Below are 17,438 nucleotides of genomic sequence, written 5' to 3' on the forward strand. Positions count from 1 at the left end.
AAATAGACAACTAGATCTGAGGTGTACTCTACTACTTGGAGCGTCTTCTCATCTTCCCAGACTCTTGTTCTCACCTGTTAGAAAAGGATGTGATGGAACACCCAGGAGTGAACCGTTGCATTTATTATAAAAGTGCACTGTGACAGCTTATAATTTCAGACCCTCAAGACCTTTTGTAGGTGATTTTTCTATCATGTACTGACTTTCTGGTCTGAGGATAGTTTTCTGGGAATGTGTTTGCTGAACAATACTTCTTTACACCTTGTGTCAGCAGTTGGTGCTTTATTCATGCCAGTGTCATTAGGATTTTTTGAAGCAAACAAATATAGAGTGCAGCCATTTACTGGTGTAATTTAACATATATAAAAAAATCAGCTGAGGCTGGCCTGCTCATAGTTTGCTTGCCCCCGTGTTACTGCAAATGCACTTGGAAATCTGCTTTTTCTCCTACAGAGCAAAGAAGGCTTACAGTGTGGAGATTGAGTCCCTGGTACTGTCTGCAATCCCTACTGCATCACAAAAGTTGCAGCTCCACACATTGTCAGGGAAAGTGTTCCTCATGGAACCCAAAACTGGAGCAATGCAGGTAAGTTGAATGAGCTTATTATAAAAGTGAAGACACACTATTATCTGCTTTTAACTCACTAAAGTTTGTATATTCATTTTAGGATATCAATGTTGTTCATGCCTTATTGCCAGATCCCAATTTTAAGCCTCCAAATGAAGAGCTAAATCCTGGTTGTATTATTACCGCATCCCAGAGAGATTTTGGTAAGATAAGACCTTTCAAATAGCCAGATTTAAATTGTACAGTTTAGAGAACCATATACAGTTGGTACCAGGTTTGCTTTGAAAGATAAGTTAGCCTTTTGTAACGTGTTACAAATATTCAAAGTGCAATGTGTAGCATGTTACTGTACGACCAGCCCTCGCATACCCCGATCCCCTGTTGTGATAGCTAGTGGGGAATCTGCTCCGTCCGCCCGGGAATGTGAAACCACAAGTCCTGATAGCCTTTGTGGCTATTGGCTTGTAGTTCTCAATGAACTACCACAGCTCTGTTAGGTGCAGTGGTAGTTCGTTGATTCTTCCTGTCAGTATAAAACTGCCTGGCCATGTGATGTACAGGCAGATAGATTACACTGACAGTTTGCAGGAGACCTGCATGGCATCAGCGATCTATTGATTGCTTGTGCAATGCTTTTCAGGCTCCTAAAACAAAAAATAGTAAATATACATTTTTTATTTACCTGCAAAAAAATGTGCATTTATTATTTTTTGTTAAAGGGTGAACTTATCCTTTAAGGCATGTTCCCCTCTGAGTGTAGCCTTATTGGTCTGATACTTGCTTCCGTCCCCATTTCTGTCACCTTCATTAAATGGATCTGCCCAGATCCACACAGCCTTTCTTCTTGAAGTGTTACTAAGCCCAGGACTCTGCGTTCACTATATCTGGTCTCCCACAGTACACACAACATGGAAATGCAATTATTTTAGTAAATATAAACTGCTAAATACCTTTTCTCATCAGCAGTTAGAGCAGTCTTGTGACTTCTATTAGTGTTCGGCCAAGCACTGGTTAAGGTTTGTAGTAGGAGTTTTCATTCTCCCCTATGAGGCGGAATAACCACTGACCCTCTGTCTGGACAGTGCTGATTGGCCCTATGCTAATCACATGCACCCTCCTAGTAAAAAGAAAAAAACTCTCTAGCAGTACACCCCAAACTGACCATGTGCAGAGTGTCCCCCTGTTCTATCAGGAGATGAAATGGGGAATGTGGAAGAAGGCAGGATCAGAGAAGACAGGATCAAACATCCTTTTTACACAATGCGGGGATTAACCCCTTAAGTTCCACAGTGAGTATTCAAGCATGCTTTACTGCATATACAGACTGATTTTACTGTTGTGGGTTTAGTAACACTTTAAATGTCCCACGTGGGTCCTCTTTATTCTGTATCTGAAAGTCGTGACCCTATTCATTTCTAAGAAGAGCCATACTCCTACTGAGCTTTAGCAATCATAGGGAATTTCTAATAGGAATGAATGGGGCCAAGGCAAACATACGCAGGATAAAGAGGACCCAGCGAGGGGCTCTTACAGAAGGAAAACCTGTATAGCTTCAGGCAGGACCACACAGTCAAGACCATTGGAACAGCGACAGAGCTGTGCCTTTGGACCAGAATGGATACATTTAGGGGGTGAGGGCATGCCTGGAAGGTACTGTTGTCCTTTAAAGAGACTTTGTCATGTTACTTTATTCAGAGCTTAAATAGGTGGGGATGCTGCAGTGGATAGGCAGTGAATGGACATGGCTGTGTAAGTGTACATGCCTCGGAGATGCTGTTCGCCGACACTGTCAATTTGAATTGAATAGGCAGTGTCTCTTTAAAAGAAAGTGTATTATGCTCAAGAGCATGAATTTGTGCTATACTGTGTTCAAATGTAAAACTGTTTGACAGTAAAGTTCATGTACAAGTCCTTGAAAGTTACAGTAGGTGTTAGGGTTAGGTTGTGTTGATGTTCAGTGTCAGGAAGGATGCCGCTCTCTCTGTAGTCCATACCTCTTTTAATACTAGAATGGATTTTGCTCGCTTTTGAAACTGCAGCTTGACATTGCATGCCAAGCCTATGATCCACAAGAACAGAATCCTCTCAACCATTGACACCCCAGCTATGCTTCTCCTAGAATGTATGATGCATTCATGTTTTTAGCCCCCAAGTGTATAACTTCACATTTGTCAACATTAAACCTCATTTGCCACAAAGTTGCACAATTAAACAGTGCACTGAGGTCGGCTTGTAAGTTGGAGACATCCTGTTAAGGATGTTATGCCTCTACATAGCTTGGTGTCATCTGCAAATACAATGCAATGAATTATACACAGCATTGATTTTTTTTACAATAGTTTCCAGCTGTGAACATATTTGTATTTTATGAAGGTGTGTCTGACTCTACTGGAACCTTGTGGCTTCAATTACGACAAAAGTCAGGTCAAAGATCTTCTGTAAAATGGGAGCAAAAAAAGGTGAGCATAACCTGTCCTATACATTATAACAGGCACATTCAGCACTATCAATAATGGAGGGGAGGTGGAATACTCAAATTCAGCTGGTCTGCAACAGAGACGGAGGAGGTCGCTCAACACTGAGCAATTTAGGAAGTGCAGTAAGGGCATTGACAGTCATTAACAGGCACTGACAAACCATAAACATGTCTAATAGCAATACATTGATCTCAATGTTGACATTCTTATGAAAATGGTAGATACTTAAGGTGTCTATAGATGGATAGACGTTTGGCTGGTCCAACAGACATTAGATGAGTTTCGATCCATCTATGGTTGTTCCCACTTGACAAGTCGATCTAACAGTTGACTTCTGTCAAACAGGAATGTTAGAAAATGTACATTTCATCATCAGAGTCCCCGCTTTCAGAATTCAATTGCACAGCAGTGAAGATTCCTCTATCCACCTCATTTGCATGGGGGAAACCATTCATTTTTTTCAATTAGTCATCTGGCTGATCAAAAAAAAAACAAAAAACAACTCATCAATTTATGGCCAGCCTTAGCTGTTGTACTGATCCAGATCGAGTATGAAGATCAGGAAGGTCAGAAGTCTATATCTACATAATTGTACTCAAAAGTACTCAAGCAAGAATGTCAGCATGACAGCCAGGCCTTCATGATAGAAACATTGTGGTTGCCACAAAACCTCTACTTCTGAAAATGCTGAAGTTCCCTTTGGCAGCCATGGGCAGCAGGAGGAAAAGTGAAATTATTGTTGATGGGTTGGGCTCAGGGTGAGCGAAAAGATGGCTGAGCTGATGCTTTTAAAATACACAAGACTCCAATCATACTAAGGAACACCCAAGTCGAAACTCCTTACTTTGGAGTCCCGAATCCCTCTGTATAGTAAATTACTTCCAGACACTAGAGGTCAAACAGTTCTGTGCTCTGATTCTGGTTGCTGTCTTGGCAAGTATAAAGAGCATGCATGAAGTCCCACCCTCATCTCTCGCTGTGTTGATTGTCTTCCTGTGTGTGGTCTGTCACTTTCTTCTCTGTTTCGATATCTTGTTTCCATGTTTTAGTACTCCACAGTAGCTCTTTAAATCGTAATTTTACAAAATGAAAGTGCATACATGTGATTTCCAGAAACATACCATTGTTTTGAAGTAATGAAACCACATTTGCTGTTATATATTTTTAAAGTAAAATGCCAGATTATAATAAATTTAGGGCTATTTTAAAGGGTATAAGGCACAGCTACCCATTGTAATGAATTAGAAGATGCAACTGTTTGTGGCTATGTGCTGGTGTACTGCTGTATGTTCAACAGAAGCCCATGTAACAAACATCCCCCCTAGCAGAATACAGTAGCGTGGTGGGGGAGATCCCTGCATCACACATCATCCGTGTTGATGCGGGGATCTGTCAGGTTTTTCTTTTTTTTGCTCTAAAGTGGCCATAGATGTTTTTTGTGGACTGAATGAAAAAAATTAACAGATTCCTCCATCAACACATGTGAGGTGGATGGAGGAGTCCCCCTCCCCCAACCACTGAGACATTGTATTCTAAGAGCGGGGCTGTTCACTGTCAGAATACACTAATCAGTGGTGCAGTCGCTGATAGACAAACGTTTTCCAATATTCCCATTTGTCATAAATTGATCAATGATCGGCTTCTGTCAAACAGGGACAGCCACACATGGAGCAAAATTTAGCTGGCCCCTGCTGAACCAGACGAACTTTGATCCATCTATGGCCAACTTATGGCTTCAAAACCAGCAAAGCATTCCTTGTTGTGCCTTTTTCCATTATACACTGTTGCTTGCTGCTGGTGTTGTGCATTTACTAACTCTAAAGGCTTCAATGTCAGCACTAGCTAGCAGTGCTCTGCATTATATTATATCATGTATTCACCTCAGATCCCATAGTTCATTGAGTCAGCCCTATACTTCTAAGGAATTCTCTTTTGATTATATTCACTGCACTGCTTAGAATTATGTTTTTTTTTTTCCATGGCCGTGTAGATACATTATAAACGCAAACTATTTTGTATTCTCCTTGCACAGAAGTGATTTTCATTAATACTCTCATCCTTGCCCAGTCTGTTGACATTCAGTCTTTTACCTGTATTTTGTATGATTACTGTTTACAGATCCATTCAGCTTCTATTTCCTGTTTGAACGTTATGAATGATTTGGTGATGACAGCATCCACCGATCGCAGTGTCAAGATCTGGAGATGTAATCCCTTCAGACAAGTATGCATTTTTTTTTTTCGAGCCACCAGTGTGGTGCACAAAAACAAAACACTAACATGAACCAAAAAAAGCTTGTGAGCGAACACACAAAGTGCACTAGGGTGTAGGATCCCTCCCTAACTCCTTGGGGTGCAAAACTTCTGACAGGGGCAAGGCACACTCAGGTCCACCTAGCCAAAAGGCCTGGTGGACACTGCTCCCCATGATCACCCAAAGGCAACCAACAAGTACTGGGTGGGGGGCTCTCCCAAAGTGAGATATCCTCCCAAGGCCGCGAAGAAAGGAACATGATGGCCATGCATCCTTCACCCTAGACTTCAGTGCAGGCCAAAAGACCCGCACCCACAGTCCTTGAGTGAAAAGTGACACACAAAAAACTGAGAGCGACCGTGAGAAAAATAAAGTGAGAAAAATAAATGTGCAAGCCAGTGGCTAGACCTTGCAGCCTGTTAACAAAAAATGTCTTAGTCTGGACCAAATAACCCAGCTTATGAGGCGTAGTGCAGAACAAAGAGCTTGGGTGTCATGGCTTCATGCTGTTTTACACAGCAGGGCCCCAAACCCATAGGGCTTTATTTACCAAAGCTGGAGAGTGCAAAATTAGGCTCACTTCTGCATAGAAGTCAGTCAGCTTTCAGGTTTTATTGCCAAAGCTTAACTGAACAAGCTGAGGTTAGCAGCTGATTGGTTTCTATGCAGAAGTGAGCCTGATTTTGCACTCTCCATCTTTTAGTATTTAAACCTCACAGTGTTACTCAAGCACCTCCAAGAGGACGCTTGGCACAGTGGGCTCTCTGCCTTCCCACGCCCTCAGCCAGACAAGGTAGCACCTTGTCTAAAGTTTAAATCATGAGGCACTGGGTACTTCAGAACCCTGTACACTCTGGAAATACTCCCAGCTACACCTTACCCACTGGACACTTCATTTGGTTTCTATCCCACAACAAACATCTGTCAGGACCCCCCATCATATCAGCAGGAATACTATACAGCCAGCTATCCCAGCTGGAAGGCCAGAATGATGGTGGAGCAACCCAACATTTCATATTCCTGATATTTCCCTGCTGAACCATGTACTTGTATGAAAAAGTCTCCTGTTCTCTTTGTGTTGCTTCCTTTGTGCGAAATCCCTGGTGTTCCTGCCTGACCCTCATGAGAGCACACTGGGGTCAGTTCTCTAGCTATGGCTATGCTAGGAAATCAGTCATTCAGTGGGAAGCTTAGTGTACTATTGTTTTTCCTCCCCCAGCTCTTATGCATCTGAAAACCAAAGAGGAAACAAAATTGTATGTTTTTGTTTTTGTATCTATACAGAGATGTTTGTTTTTTCATTTCTATTTTAAACTGAGTTGTTTTACAAGGTGAGGATTCACAATCATTTTAATCTTAGCCAAAAGGGTGAGTAAAAGTAAGTATACCCTTGATCACAGAAGCTCTTTAGCAGAAATTACTTTTTGTAGGAGTTTTGTATAATTATCAACTCACATTTTTGACCACTGTCTAGGCAAAATGTCTTCAGGTGCAAGATGTTTGTGGGTTCCTTTCATCTTGCATGAACTGCCAATTTCAAATCTCACCACAGCCCTAAAATGTGTTTAAAATCAAGACTTTGTATAGCCCAGTGTGTAATTCTCTTTCTTCTTTTGAGCCTTTACTTGGTGGATTTGCTAGTGTGCTTTGGATCTACAGTAAGTCATCTTGAAAGATCCATGTCTGGATCAACTTCAACTTTAGGACAGATGGCCTTTCATCGAGCACACTTTGATATGATGCAGAATGCATAGCTGAATTGATAACTGCAAGCTGCCCAGGCCCTAAAGCACCCCTGAACAAAAACATTTACAGAACCATGTTCACAGTTGGTATAATGTTATTCTGAAATGCTATCTTCAGTTTTCGACCAAACAACTCTATTTTTGATTCATAGATTCACAGCACATTGTTCCAGAAGTTCTGATCTATACCTATTTGTTTATTGCAAAAAAATTGTAGAATTGCTCTAGTGTTCTTTTTGTATAGCAAAGGCTTCTTTGTGACACACCTCTCATACAGGAAAATATATGTGATGCTTCACCTTGTAAAACAGCACATTCAGTTTAAAATAGAAATGAAAGGCAAAGTGTGTGTGTGTACTGCTCAAACACTTTCTAATCAGAGTATAGCATCAAGTCAATTAAACTCCTGGGATATGATCTGGTCAGTTAAGTAGTAGAGGGGGTTGTTAATCAGTTTCAGCTGCTTTGGTGTTAATGAAATTAACAACAGGTGCACTAGATGGGCAACAATGAGATGACCCCCAAAATAGGAATGGTTTTACAGGTGGAGGCCACTGACATTTTTCCCTACTCATCTTTTCTGACTGTTTTTCACTAGTTTTGCATTTGGCTAGGGTCAGTGTCACTACTGGTAGCATGGGGCAATACCTGGACCCTACAGAGGTTGCAGAGGCAGTCCAACTCCTCCAGGATGGCACATCAATACGTGCCATTGCCAGAAGGTTTGCTGTGTCTCCCAGTACAGTTTCAACAGCATGAAGAAGATTCCAGTAGACAGGCAGTTTCTCTAGGAGAGCTGGACAGGGCCGTAGAAGGTCCTTAACCCATCAACAGGACTGGTATCTGCTCCTTTGTGCAACGATGAGCACTGCCAAAGCCCTAAAAAATGACCTGTAGCAGGCCACTGGTGTGAATGTCTCTGACCAAACCATCAAAAACGGACTTCATGAGGGTGGCTTGAGGGCCCGACGTCCTCTAGTGGGCTCTGTACTCACTGCCCGGCACCATAGAGCTCGATTGGCATTTGCCATTAAACACAGAATTGGCAGGTCTGTCACTGGCGCCCTGTGCTTTTCACAGATGACAGCAGGTTCACTCTGAGCACATGTAACAAACATGAAAGGGTCTGGAGAAGCCGTGGAGAACGTTATGATGCCTGTAACATCGTTCAGCATGACCGTTTTGATGGTGGGTCAGTGATGGTCTGGGCAGGCATATCCATGGAGGGACGCACAGACCTCTGCAGGCTAGACAATGGCACCCTGACTGTTATTAGGTATCAGTATGAAATCCTTGGACCCATTGTCAGACCCTACGCTGGTGCAGTGGGTACTGGGTTCCTCCTGGTGCATGACAATGCCTGGCCTCATGTGCTGAGAGTATGCAGTTCCTGGAGGATGAAGGAATTGATACCATTGAATGGCCCCACACTCGCACCTGACCTAAACCCAATAGAACACCTCTGGGATGTCATGTTCCGGTGCATCTGACGCCGCCAGGTTGCACCTCAGACTGTCCAGTAGCTCAGTGATGCCCGGGTCCAGATTTGGGAGGAAATACCCCAGGACACCATCCATCGTCTCATTAGGAGAATGCCCCGACATTGTCAGGCATGCATAAAAGCATGTGGGGGCCATACAGATTACTGAGTACAATTTTGAGTTGCTGCAATGAAATTTCAGCAAAATGGACTAGCCTGCTGCATCATTTTTTTTCACTTTGATTTTCGGGGTGTCTTTGAATTCAGTCCTCTGTAGGTTGATAATTTAATTTCCATCAAACGATGGGGCATCCTTATATTCCTAACACATTACTTAGTCCATATCAGTATAGATATCCAGCATGAGATTTTTCACCATTGAGATCTGATGTGTTTTTAAAGTGTTCCTTATATAATTATAATTTTATATACAGTCAGGTCCATAAATATTGGGACATCAACACAATTCTAACATTTTTGGCTCTATACACCACCACAATGGATTTGAAATTAAACAAACAAGATGTGCTTCAACTGCAGACTGTCAGCTTTAATTTGAGAGTATTTACATCCAAATCAGGTGAACGGTGTAGGAATTACAACAGTGGCATGTTCTTTCAATCGCTTGCCAGACTTATAGGTATCCACATCCTCTTTTGTGAAGATCTTAGAAAGCTCCTTTGCTACTGAAGTCTGTAGCATCATCATTACAAAATCAAAGAGAATACCAAACCCTAGATACAGTATGTTAGGTTTACCTGCGTACTTCCTAAGGAAGTTCTAATCATTGGCACCTAATCTGAAACACCTGGTTTTAATTTCATGAAAGTGGTGGTAAATGGTAAGGGTGTACTTACTTTTCCACATGACAAATCTGTGTTTTACTTATTTAGATTACAAAAATAAATGTGTTATTTTTTATTTGTTCAAATATATCACCTTTATTTTTAGGCACTATTTGAATAAAAATCAAATGTTTGCCTGTACACTTATGTTGAAAAAGTCAACAATTTCTATGGGATATCCTCACTTTTACTGAATCCTGCTAGCAGCTTGCTTGAAGTGACAATCATCACTCTCATTAAGATTTATGTTCATTTACAAACTGGAGCTGAATGGTACTTTAAAGGGTATCTTTCTATCCATTATGATAGGATAATGTTGACACCTTCTGGTGACTGGACACTGGCAAACAAAAACATAATCTCTACCAGCTAGGCATAGCTATAGTTTTGTAGCAAGCCATGAAACAATGGAAGAGGGATGGGATCCCTGCGTCCAGTGATATACTCCAAGAAAAGGATTTTAAAAGATATACCAAAATCCCAGTCAAGGACACAGGGGGGTGATTTACTAAAACTGGAGCACACAGAATCTAGTGCAGCTGTGCATAGTAACCAACTTCACCTTGTTCAATTGCGCTTTGACAATAAAACCTAGAAGGTGATTGGTTACTATGCAAAGGTGCACTATTCTGTGCTCCAGTTTTAGTAAGCCTCCGACAGGGTATCTTCATATCCATTACAATGGGCATGTCCTAAAGCATTAAATATAACAGGAAGGCAACATGGCAGAACAGGTTAGAATTTTGCACAGCTTGCATTACCCGCTGACCAACGGTTGTGTCTGCAGAGGCTCAAATGTCCACCTGGTAAAACCTTGTAAAAGCATGAATCAAAGACCGGTCTTGTAAACTTGAACTGCTAAAACTTGATGCTGAATAGCCCAGGAAGCACCAATACTCCCGGTAGAATGACCCAACACCAAGAATGATAGAACTTTGCCTTTCCGACTGTAAGCTTGAAAAATAGGCTGACAGATTGAATGTGAAATGGTAGATTTGAAACTCCTGCAGTGACCCTTCTGTGCCCCTTTAACCACATGCCGCCCAGCCACTGTAGTAACACGTTGGCAGGGCGGCACGGCTGGGCAAAACGTTTTAAAATGTGTGTTTGCAAAACAGGTAGGGGGCGTGCGCAAGGCGCGCCACCACCCTACCTGTCCCGCCGATCACGCCCGCGGATGTCAGTCGCCGGGTCACAGCCGGTCGTTACCAGCAGTGTCCCGCCGATTAGCGCCAATCACTGACAGAGAGCAGGGCTGCAGTAGCTCTGCTCTCTGTCAGTTCCCTGTCAGCTCCTGACATGCTGAGCAGGAGAGAAGAGTTTATCTCTCCCGATCAGCTGTCCCCACACACCCCTGCCCCCTAGTAAAACACTCTTCCTCACACAGTTAACCCTTTCAGTAAATAAAAAAGTTAACCCCTTCCTCCCCAGTGCCATTAGTACAGTGTCAGTGGTTTTTTTTTTTCCCTGATCACTGTATTGGTGTCACTGGGGATGTCAGTGACCCCAAGTCAGTTCCTCCCCAGTGTCAGAATGTCCGCCGCAGTCCCGCCATAAGTTGCTGATCGCCGCCATATGTCACTGATCGCCGCCATTATTAGTATAAAAAAAAATTAAAAATCCCAGTATCTTTACCGCCATTTGTAAACACTATAACTTTCACGTAAACCAATTAATTTACACATATTGGGTTTTTTTTTTTAGCAAAGACATGTCGCAGAATGCATTTTGGCCAAAATTTATGACGAAATTTGATTTTTAAATTTTTTTTACTGTACATGTTTTATAGCAAAAAGCCCAAAATATTTTTTTTTTTTCTCAAAATTGTGAGCCTTTTTTTTTTTTTATAGCGCAAAAAATAAAAACGCACAGGCGATCAAATATTTGTGTGAAAAAAAGGACATAAATTTAATTTATGTACCGTATTGCATGACCGCACAATTGTCCGTTAAACTAGCACAGCGCTGTATAGCAAAAAAATGGCGTAAATTGCAGTATCTATACCATAGTTTGTAGATGCTATAACTTTCACACAAATCTCGATACGGTAATCTCCATTTCCCAGATGAAAATCTTGAGAAAACTAGCTATAAAGAGCAATTTGTACAGATTGCACAGACAGGGCCAACACCTATGACGCTGGCAAAAAACTGAAACTATGCCTAGCTTGGAGGGATTATGCCTGGGCGGTGATATTTTGTCTTTTTTTTTTATAGTGTCCAGTCACTGAAAGTGGCAGCATAACCCTATCGTAGTAGATATGAATATTAAGGATTGTTCATGCAAACCTCACATACCTGTGAGAATTATCAGATTATATTGAATTTCCAAGCCAGTTACAATTTGTTGGTTGTTAGAAACATTTATGTGCTGCTGATAATGTATAAAGGTTTTATCAAGGTACATTGAGTACACTGCTGTCACTTTGGATGAAACACCATCTTATCTATAGCTAACATCACTTACAAACTGCTTCCATAAATTCAGTGCTTCTTTTATCTTTGCAGGTGGGAATATTCAATTGTGAAGGATCGGTCACCTGTCTATCCCCTTGTCCTCTGGCTCAACATGATACTCCATCAGTGGCATGTCGCATTGCCTGTGGGGATCAGTATGGAAATGTGTACATACTGACTTCTCTGCAAATTTAGAAACTTAGAACACCTAGATAATGGTTTTTCACATGTATGATTGAAAAATGTTTAGAATATTAAAAGTCTTCAAGGACTGTTAGTTATGTTTAAATATCGCAAATACTGACCAGCCACACTATGCTGAACTTTTGGCCAGTAGCAAAAATGTTAATAAAGACTTATCTGCCAAAGAATTTGTATTTCTATTTATCAAGTCCTGTGATCCAGGCACCACTTCTGGACAACAAAGCTAGTTCCTGTGCCCCCAGTACTGCCTTGTCTGAAGCTGGTTCTAGCATGCAACTGTAGAATGAAATAACAGCAGCACACTGATTAGGGAATCCCTCTGCTCTATCCTCGGCAAGAAGCTTCAATGGTTAGATAGATAACATTGTGCAATGCTTAAAAGCTTGCTTGGTCTATGGTGCTGCCCTTATCACCCCTAGTCTGAATGCTGCTGCTCATGATATCAAGGGAGTATGGAATGTTTACCTGCCATTTAGTGATATTTAATGAATCCATTATTAAATGTTGTTTGCTTGGAGTTCAACTTTAGATTAATGAAATAGAGTGGGTGTAGATGGTGAGCAGGGGCGGACTGACCATTTGGAAACTCGGGGACTGCCCGAGGGCCCGTGGTCAGTAGGGGGCCCCATGAGATGCCCCTGGTACCTTTTTCATAGGCTTTTTTGAGTTTGTGCAAGGACACAGGGGCCCCATGATCCCCTATTGCCTGGGCGCCCAATGAGTTGTCAGTCCACCCCTGATGGTGAGTACCTGCTGTGATCCAATAGCACTGAAGAAATGTGGTAGAAATGGAAAATATATGCCCTTCTTTCTTTCCATTATGGGACACAGGAATTCACCTTTGGGTTGTCTTGCCCCCCTACAGAAGGATTGAACACTGGCAAACAAAGAAAGTTGGCCAGCCCAGGATTACCCCTCATACTATCAGCATGCCTCAGTTTTAGGCTAGTGTCCTAGGAGCATAAACGTTCATGTCATAGAAGAACTAGGAAAAGTCTCCTTGCTGCTGCTCCTGGTTGCAAAGAGCCATGTGGAACTTTGATCTTCAACTCTTTCCTGCTGACTTCCAACAGTGACTCTGGTCACCTCCAGCCATCTGGCACTCACCTGCTACCAGCTTTCTGGATTTATCGAGTACCTGAAATTTTTCCTCTTACCCTGACCTTATATGATCACATGTCTAGTTGTTGTCTGTCTGGTCACTGCAAAATTTGTTTGCACTATTGGGCATTGTTGCTTCCTCTGCCCTTTTGGCTCAGTTTTTTTTTTTATTTTTTACCACAGTTATGCAAGACTTTACAGGTCAAATCACCTGGTTATTTGTTGACTCTGAATTCAGAGGCCACAAATGCACTCCTGCACCCTCAGCTGCAGATTCTTTATCTTGGTTGCCCACAGCTTTAGAGGCTACTGATCCCTCAGCTTCAGACTTGGACTGAGTCTTTTCAGTCCTTGACTGAGGAGCTGATCCCTGAGAAGTCGCAATCTACTGCTATTACTCCTAAATTAAAGGAGACCATTTCAGCTTTTATTGATACAATGCAAACCACTTTAAAACTGGAAGATCACCACTCTAAAATTCTAAGATCAGCCTGTTAATTCTACCAGTGCTACAGTATCTCCAGTCTTGGGTCCTTTAACATTCCCACGAGTGTAATGTGTTTTTTTTTTTTTTTTGCACTTGCAGAGATGACTGGTTAGCAGGGAAGCTCCATCAATAATCCCTTGCTAGGGCCTCCTGCAAGCAGACACAAAGGTCATGTGGGGCGGGAGGACATATCATTTAATGCACTGGAGCCACCCTCCAAGTTATTTATGAAAGAGTCACTTGAGGAGTTCTACAGCAAAAAAGAGGAAGTGAACAGCTTCCCTCATTAAACTTGTGGATCATGTGCACTGAAACTGGCAACATAGCATACATTGGACTGGGGGCTATTCCATTGCCACTAACAATAAGGAAGTCAGCATAAATGGCAGATTCAACCCATTACATTGGGTATAGAAAGTAATCACATTTTGTTGCTTTGCAGCCTGAAATGAGGACAGATACAGTTTTTTTTATCCAGCTGTATTTACGCAGTGTTATATTTTTCACTTGGCTGTTAGATGTTGCACTAACATGTCAGAGAAAAAAAAAATCAAAAACAGAATCACTGAGTTGGAAAAAGATCACCCCCTTGTGTCAGTATTTTCTTGAACCACCTTTTTTATTTAATTCCAGCTGTAGTCTGTTGAGATATGTCTCTACTAACTTTGCACATCTAGACTTTGCAGTATTTGCCCACTCTTCTTTGCAGAAATACTCAAGTTTCAGTTAAATTTGATAGTGACGATTTGTGGACTGCAGTCTTCAAGTCATTCCACAGATTTTCAATGGGGTCTGGAGTCTGGGCTCTGACTAGGACATGCAAGGACATTCACCTTTTTCTCCTTCAACTACTGTGTGGTCAGTTTTGCTGTGTGCTTTGGGCCATTGTCATGTTGAAAGGTAATCCTTCTTCCCATTGCCAACTTTCTGACAGAGGGCAGATTTTCCTAAGAAATTGGACGGTATTTTGGCCCAATTTTTTCTCTATCCTGACTAGTGCTCAAGTCCCTGGACATCCCCATAACAGGATATTACCACCTCCATGCTTTACTGTAGGAATGGTGTTATTTGGATGGTGAGCTGTATTGGATTTCTGAAGGAAACGTTGTTTTTCAGTGTTGAGGCCAAATAATTACATTTTGCCCCATCTGACCATAACATGTTCTTCCCTGCGGCCTCAGAATCTTCAAGATGCGTTTTAGCAAAGCTCAGTCGTGACAGCATGTGGACTCTTGTGGAGTGGCTTTTTTCTTGCAACCCTCCCATCCAAGCCACCCATCCCAATTCATTTGTGGAGAATGTGTGATATTATTCTCGCATGCACACAATGACCACTCTTTGTCCTAAATTCCTGCAACTGCTTTAGAGTAGCTGTAGGCCTCTTGGTAGCCTCTCTGACAAGTTTCCTCCCATCTCTTTCTTTCAGTTTGGAGCGATGTCCTGAAGCAGGGAGGGTCTGTGTTGTACCAAATACCTTTCACTTCTTCATAATAGACTTCACTGTCCTTCTAGGCATTGATAAAGCCTTTGACTTTTTTTTTTTTTATCCATCTCCTGACTTATGCCTGTCTACAACTTTATCCAGGAGATTTTTTGACAGTGCCTTGCCAGCCATAGTTGATTGCTTCAGTTGTGCTACCAGGGACTGAAATGCTCCAGGAGAGCTTTTTACATGCTGAGCTAATCAAAATGGACAACAGCTGATCACAGTTGAAAGTCAAATGGCTTTGTTTGCCATTGAGAAGGTGATTAGTTACACCTAATTGAGTTTACAAATCATTCTTAGGAGGGAGGTGATCCATTTTCCAACTCAGTGATTCTGTTTTTGAATAAAAAAAAAAGGAAATACAGCTGGATAAAACAAAAACAGTGTATGTCTTCATTTCAGTGTGAAAAGCAGCAAAATGTGAATATTTTAAAGGGGAGGTGATTCTCTTCTGTATTTACTAATCGGGACACTCTGGATGACAGCTTCTATAAGTGTGTTCAGAACTGACTTTTAAAGAGAAACCCATATACACAAAAAATTACTTTAATTACACTTTAACAAGGTGCTTACTATTCCTGCAGAAAACATGCAAAACTTTAAGCACCTAACCCATAAGCAGTTGGATGCTGTTCTCTCTGGTGGGTCCTGTTCCCCGCTGTGATTTTTGATTTGTTAAACCATCTGAACATATCTAACAATTGCTACAGTTGATCATTTGCTTGTTGAATGCATAAATCAGATGGTTATGCTTTAAATTTCAGTTGTGATGATCTGCTGGAAGCATCAGTTCTCATGGCAGTACATATGCATAAGGCACTTTGGTTGAGGTGCTGGACTGTGGCACCTCTGGGTAATAAGCTGTGGTCCACATTGCCCACAATGGACAATATCTCTCCAGCTAGTGACACTATTATCAAGGATGCTGTTGGTGGCAGGAGCACCCATTTTTCTCAGCTGAAGAAGCCCAAAGAACAGACTACTTCTTCACCCTCTCTAAAGGTGAAGAAACATCCCTTTAGGTTTTCCACTCCTTCAATCTCCTCGTTGAGGCTCACCAGGCTTGGCTCCTAGGCCATCCACAAAGTCTGCCAAAACCTCAGACAAGCTTTCCTCTACATGATGGAAGGACCTTGTGGAATGGGGGTGATAACCTTTTCAGACACTTGGACAACTTGAATCTCCAATATGAAATACACCAAATCTGTTAACACCTCCTTTCACTAGAGAGACTTTCCAGCTTTTGTGGATAGCAAGGTCACATACCTGCCTGCCCTCATCTCTTTAGCACACCAGTGTTTCCTATGGAGCCCCTGCATTATCTGTTTGTGGCCCTGCCTTTCAGGGTCTCGTCAGCTGTTCACCAAGGTATTAGCCCTGGTGCACTTTTGTGACATCTTCATTGCAGAATACACTTGGAAAACCTTCTTTTGAGGGAACAGTCAGCTCTGTCAGACAAGATGGCTTTGACTGTCCAGGGGTTACCATGGGTCAGGTAGACCTCCAAAAATTATCACTGGAACAAACACTTGGTTTAGAGGACTTAAGTCTAGTCCTGGACACCGCTCAAGCCACTTCCAGTGCCTTGAAAAAGTATTTATACCCCTTGAGCTTTTCTACATTTTGTCATGTTACAACCAAAAATGTAAATGTCAAGTGCCACATAATTGTGAAGTGGAAGGAAAATAAATGGTTTTCAAATTTTTTTACAAATAAATATCTGAGAAGTGTGGCATGCATTTTTATTCAGCCCCCTTTACTCTGATACCCCTAACTAAAATCTAGTGGAACCAATTGCCTTCAGAAGACACCTAATTAGTAAATAGAGTCCACCTGTGTGTAATTTAATCTCAGTATAAATACAGCTGTTCTGTGAAGCTCTCAGAGGTTTGTTAGAGAACATTAGTGAACAAACAGCATCATGAAGGCCAAGGAACACATCAGACAGGTAAGGGATAAAGTTGTGGAGAAGTTTAAAGCAGGGTTTGGTTATAATAAAAAAAAAAAATATACCATTCTTTGAACATCTCACTGAACACTGTTCAATCCATCATCCGAAAATGGAGAGTATGGCACAACTGCAAACCTACCAAGACATGGCCGTCCACCTAAACTGACAGGCTGGGCAAGGAGAACATTAATCAGAGAAGCAGCCAAGAAGCCCATGGTAACTCTGGAGGAGTTGCAGAGATAACACAGCTCAGGTGTCAGAATTTGTTCACAGGACAACTAATAGTCGTGCACTCCACAAATTTGGCCTTTATGGAAGAGTGACGAAGAAAGCCATAAGAAGTCCCATTTCTTTTTTTGGGGGGCCGGACTATAGTAAAAATATG

General features: G+C 41.8%; 1 protein-coding gene across 2 annotated transcripts in view; it reads left to right on the plus strand.

Annotated features, from left to right (window-relative positions):
- The window catches only part of TEP1 (telomerase associated protein 1), a 98,385-nt gene extending 86,190 nt beyond the window's left edge, over window positions 1–12,195 (plus strand). For both annotated transcript variants that reach the window (XM_089687019.1, XM_089687020.1), the window contains 5 exons: window positions 454–586; window positions 669–771; window positions 2,942–3,027; window positions 5,164–5,268; window positions 11,876–12,195. In XM_089687019.1, coding sequence (XP_089543145.1) covers window positions 454–586; window positions 669–771; window positions 2,942–3,027; window positions 5,164–5,268; window positions 11,876–12,019 — 571 coding nt within the window. In that variant the 3' untranslated portion in view covers window positions 12,020–12,195. The remainder of the gene's footprint in view (window positions 1–453; window positions 587–668; window positions 772–2,941; window positions 3,028–5,163; window positions 5,269–11,875) is intronic.
- Window positions 12,196–17,438: the final 5,243 nt, after the last annotated feature.

The sequence above is a fragment of the Staurois parvus genome, unplaced genomic scaffold, assembly GCF_062004578.1.
Source record: "Staurois parvus isolate SC_StPar_1 unplaced genomic scaffold, SC_StPar_1.0 ptg000415l, whole genome shotgun sequence".
In the NCBI taxonomy this organism is placed as follows: domain Eukaryota; kingdom Metazoa; phylum Chordata; class Amphibia; order Anura; family Ranidae; genus Staurois; species Staurois parvus.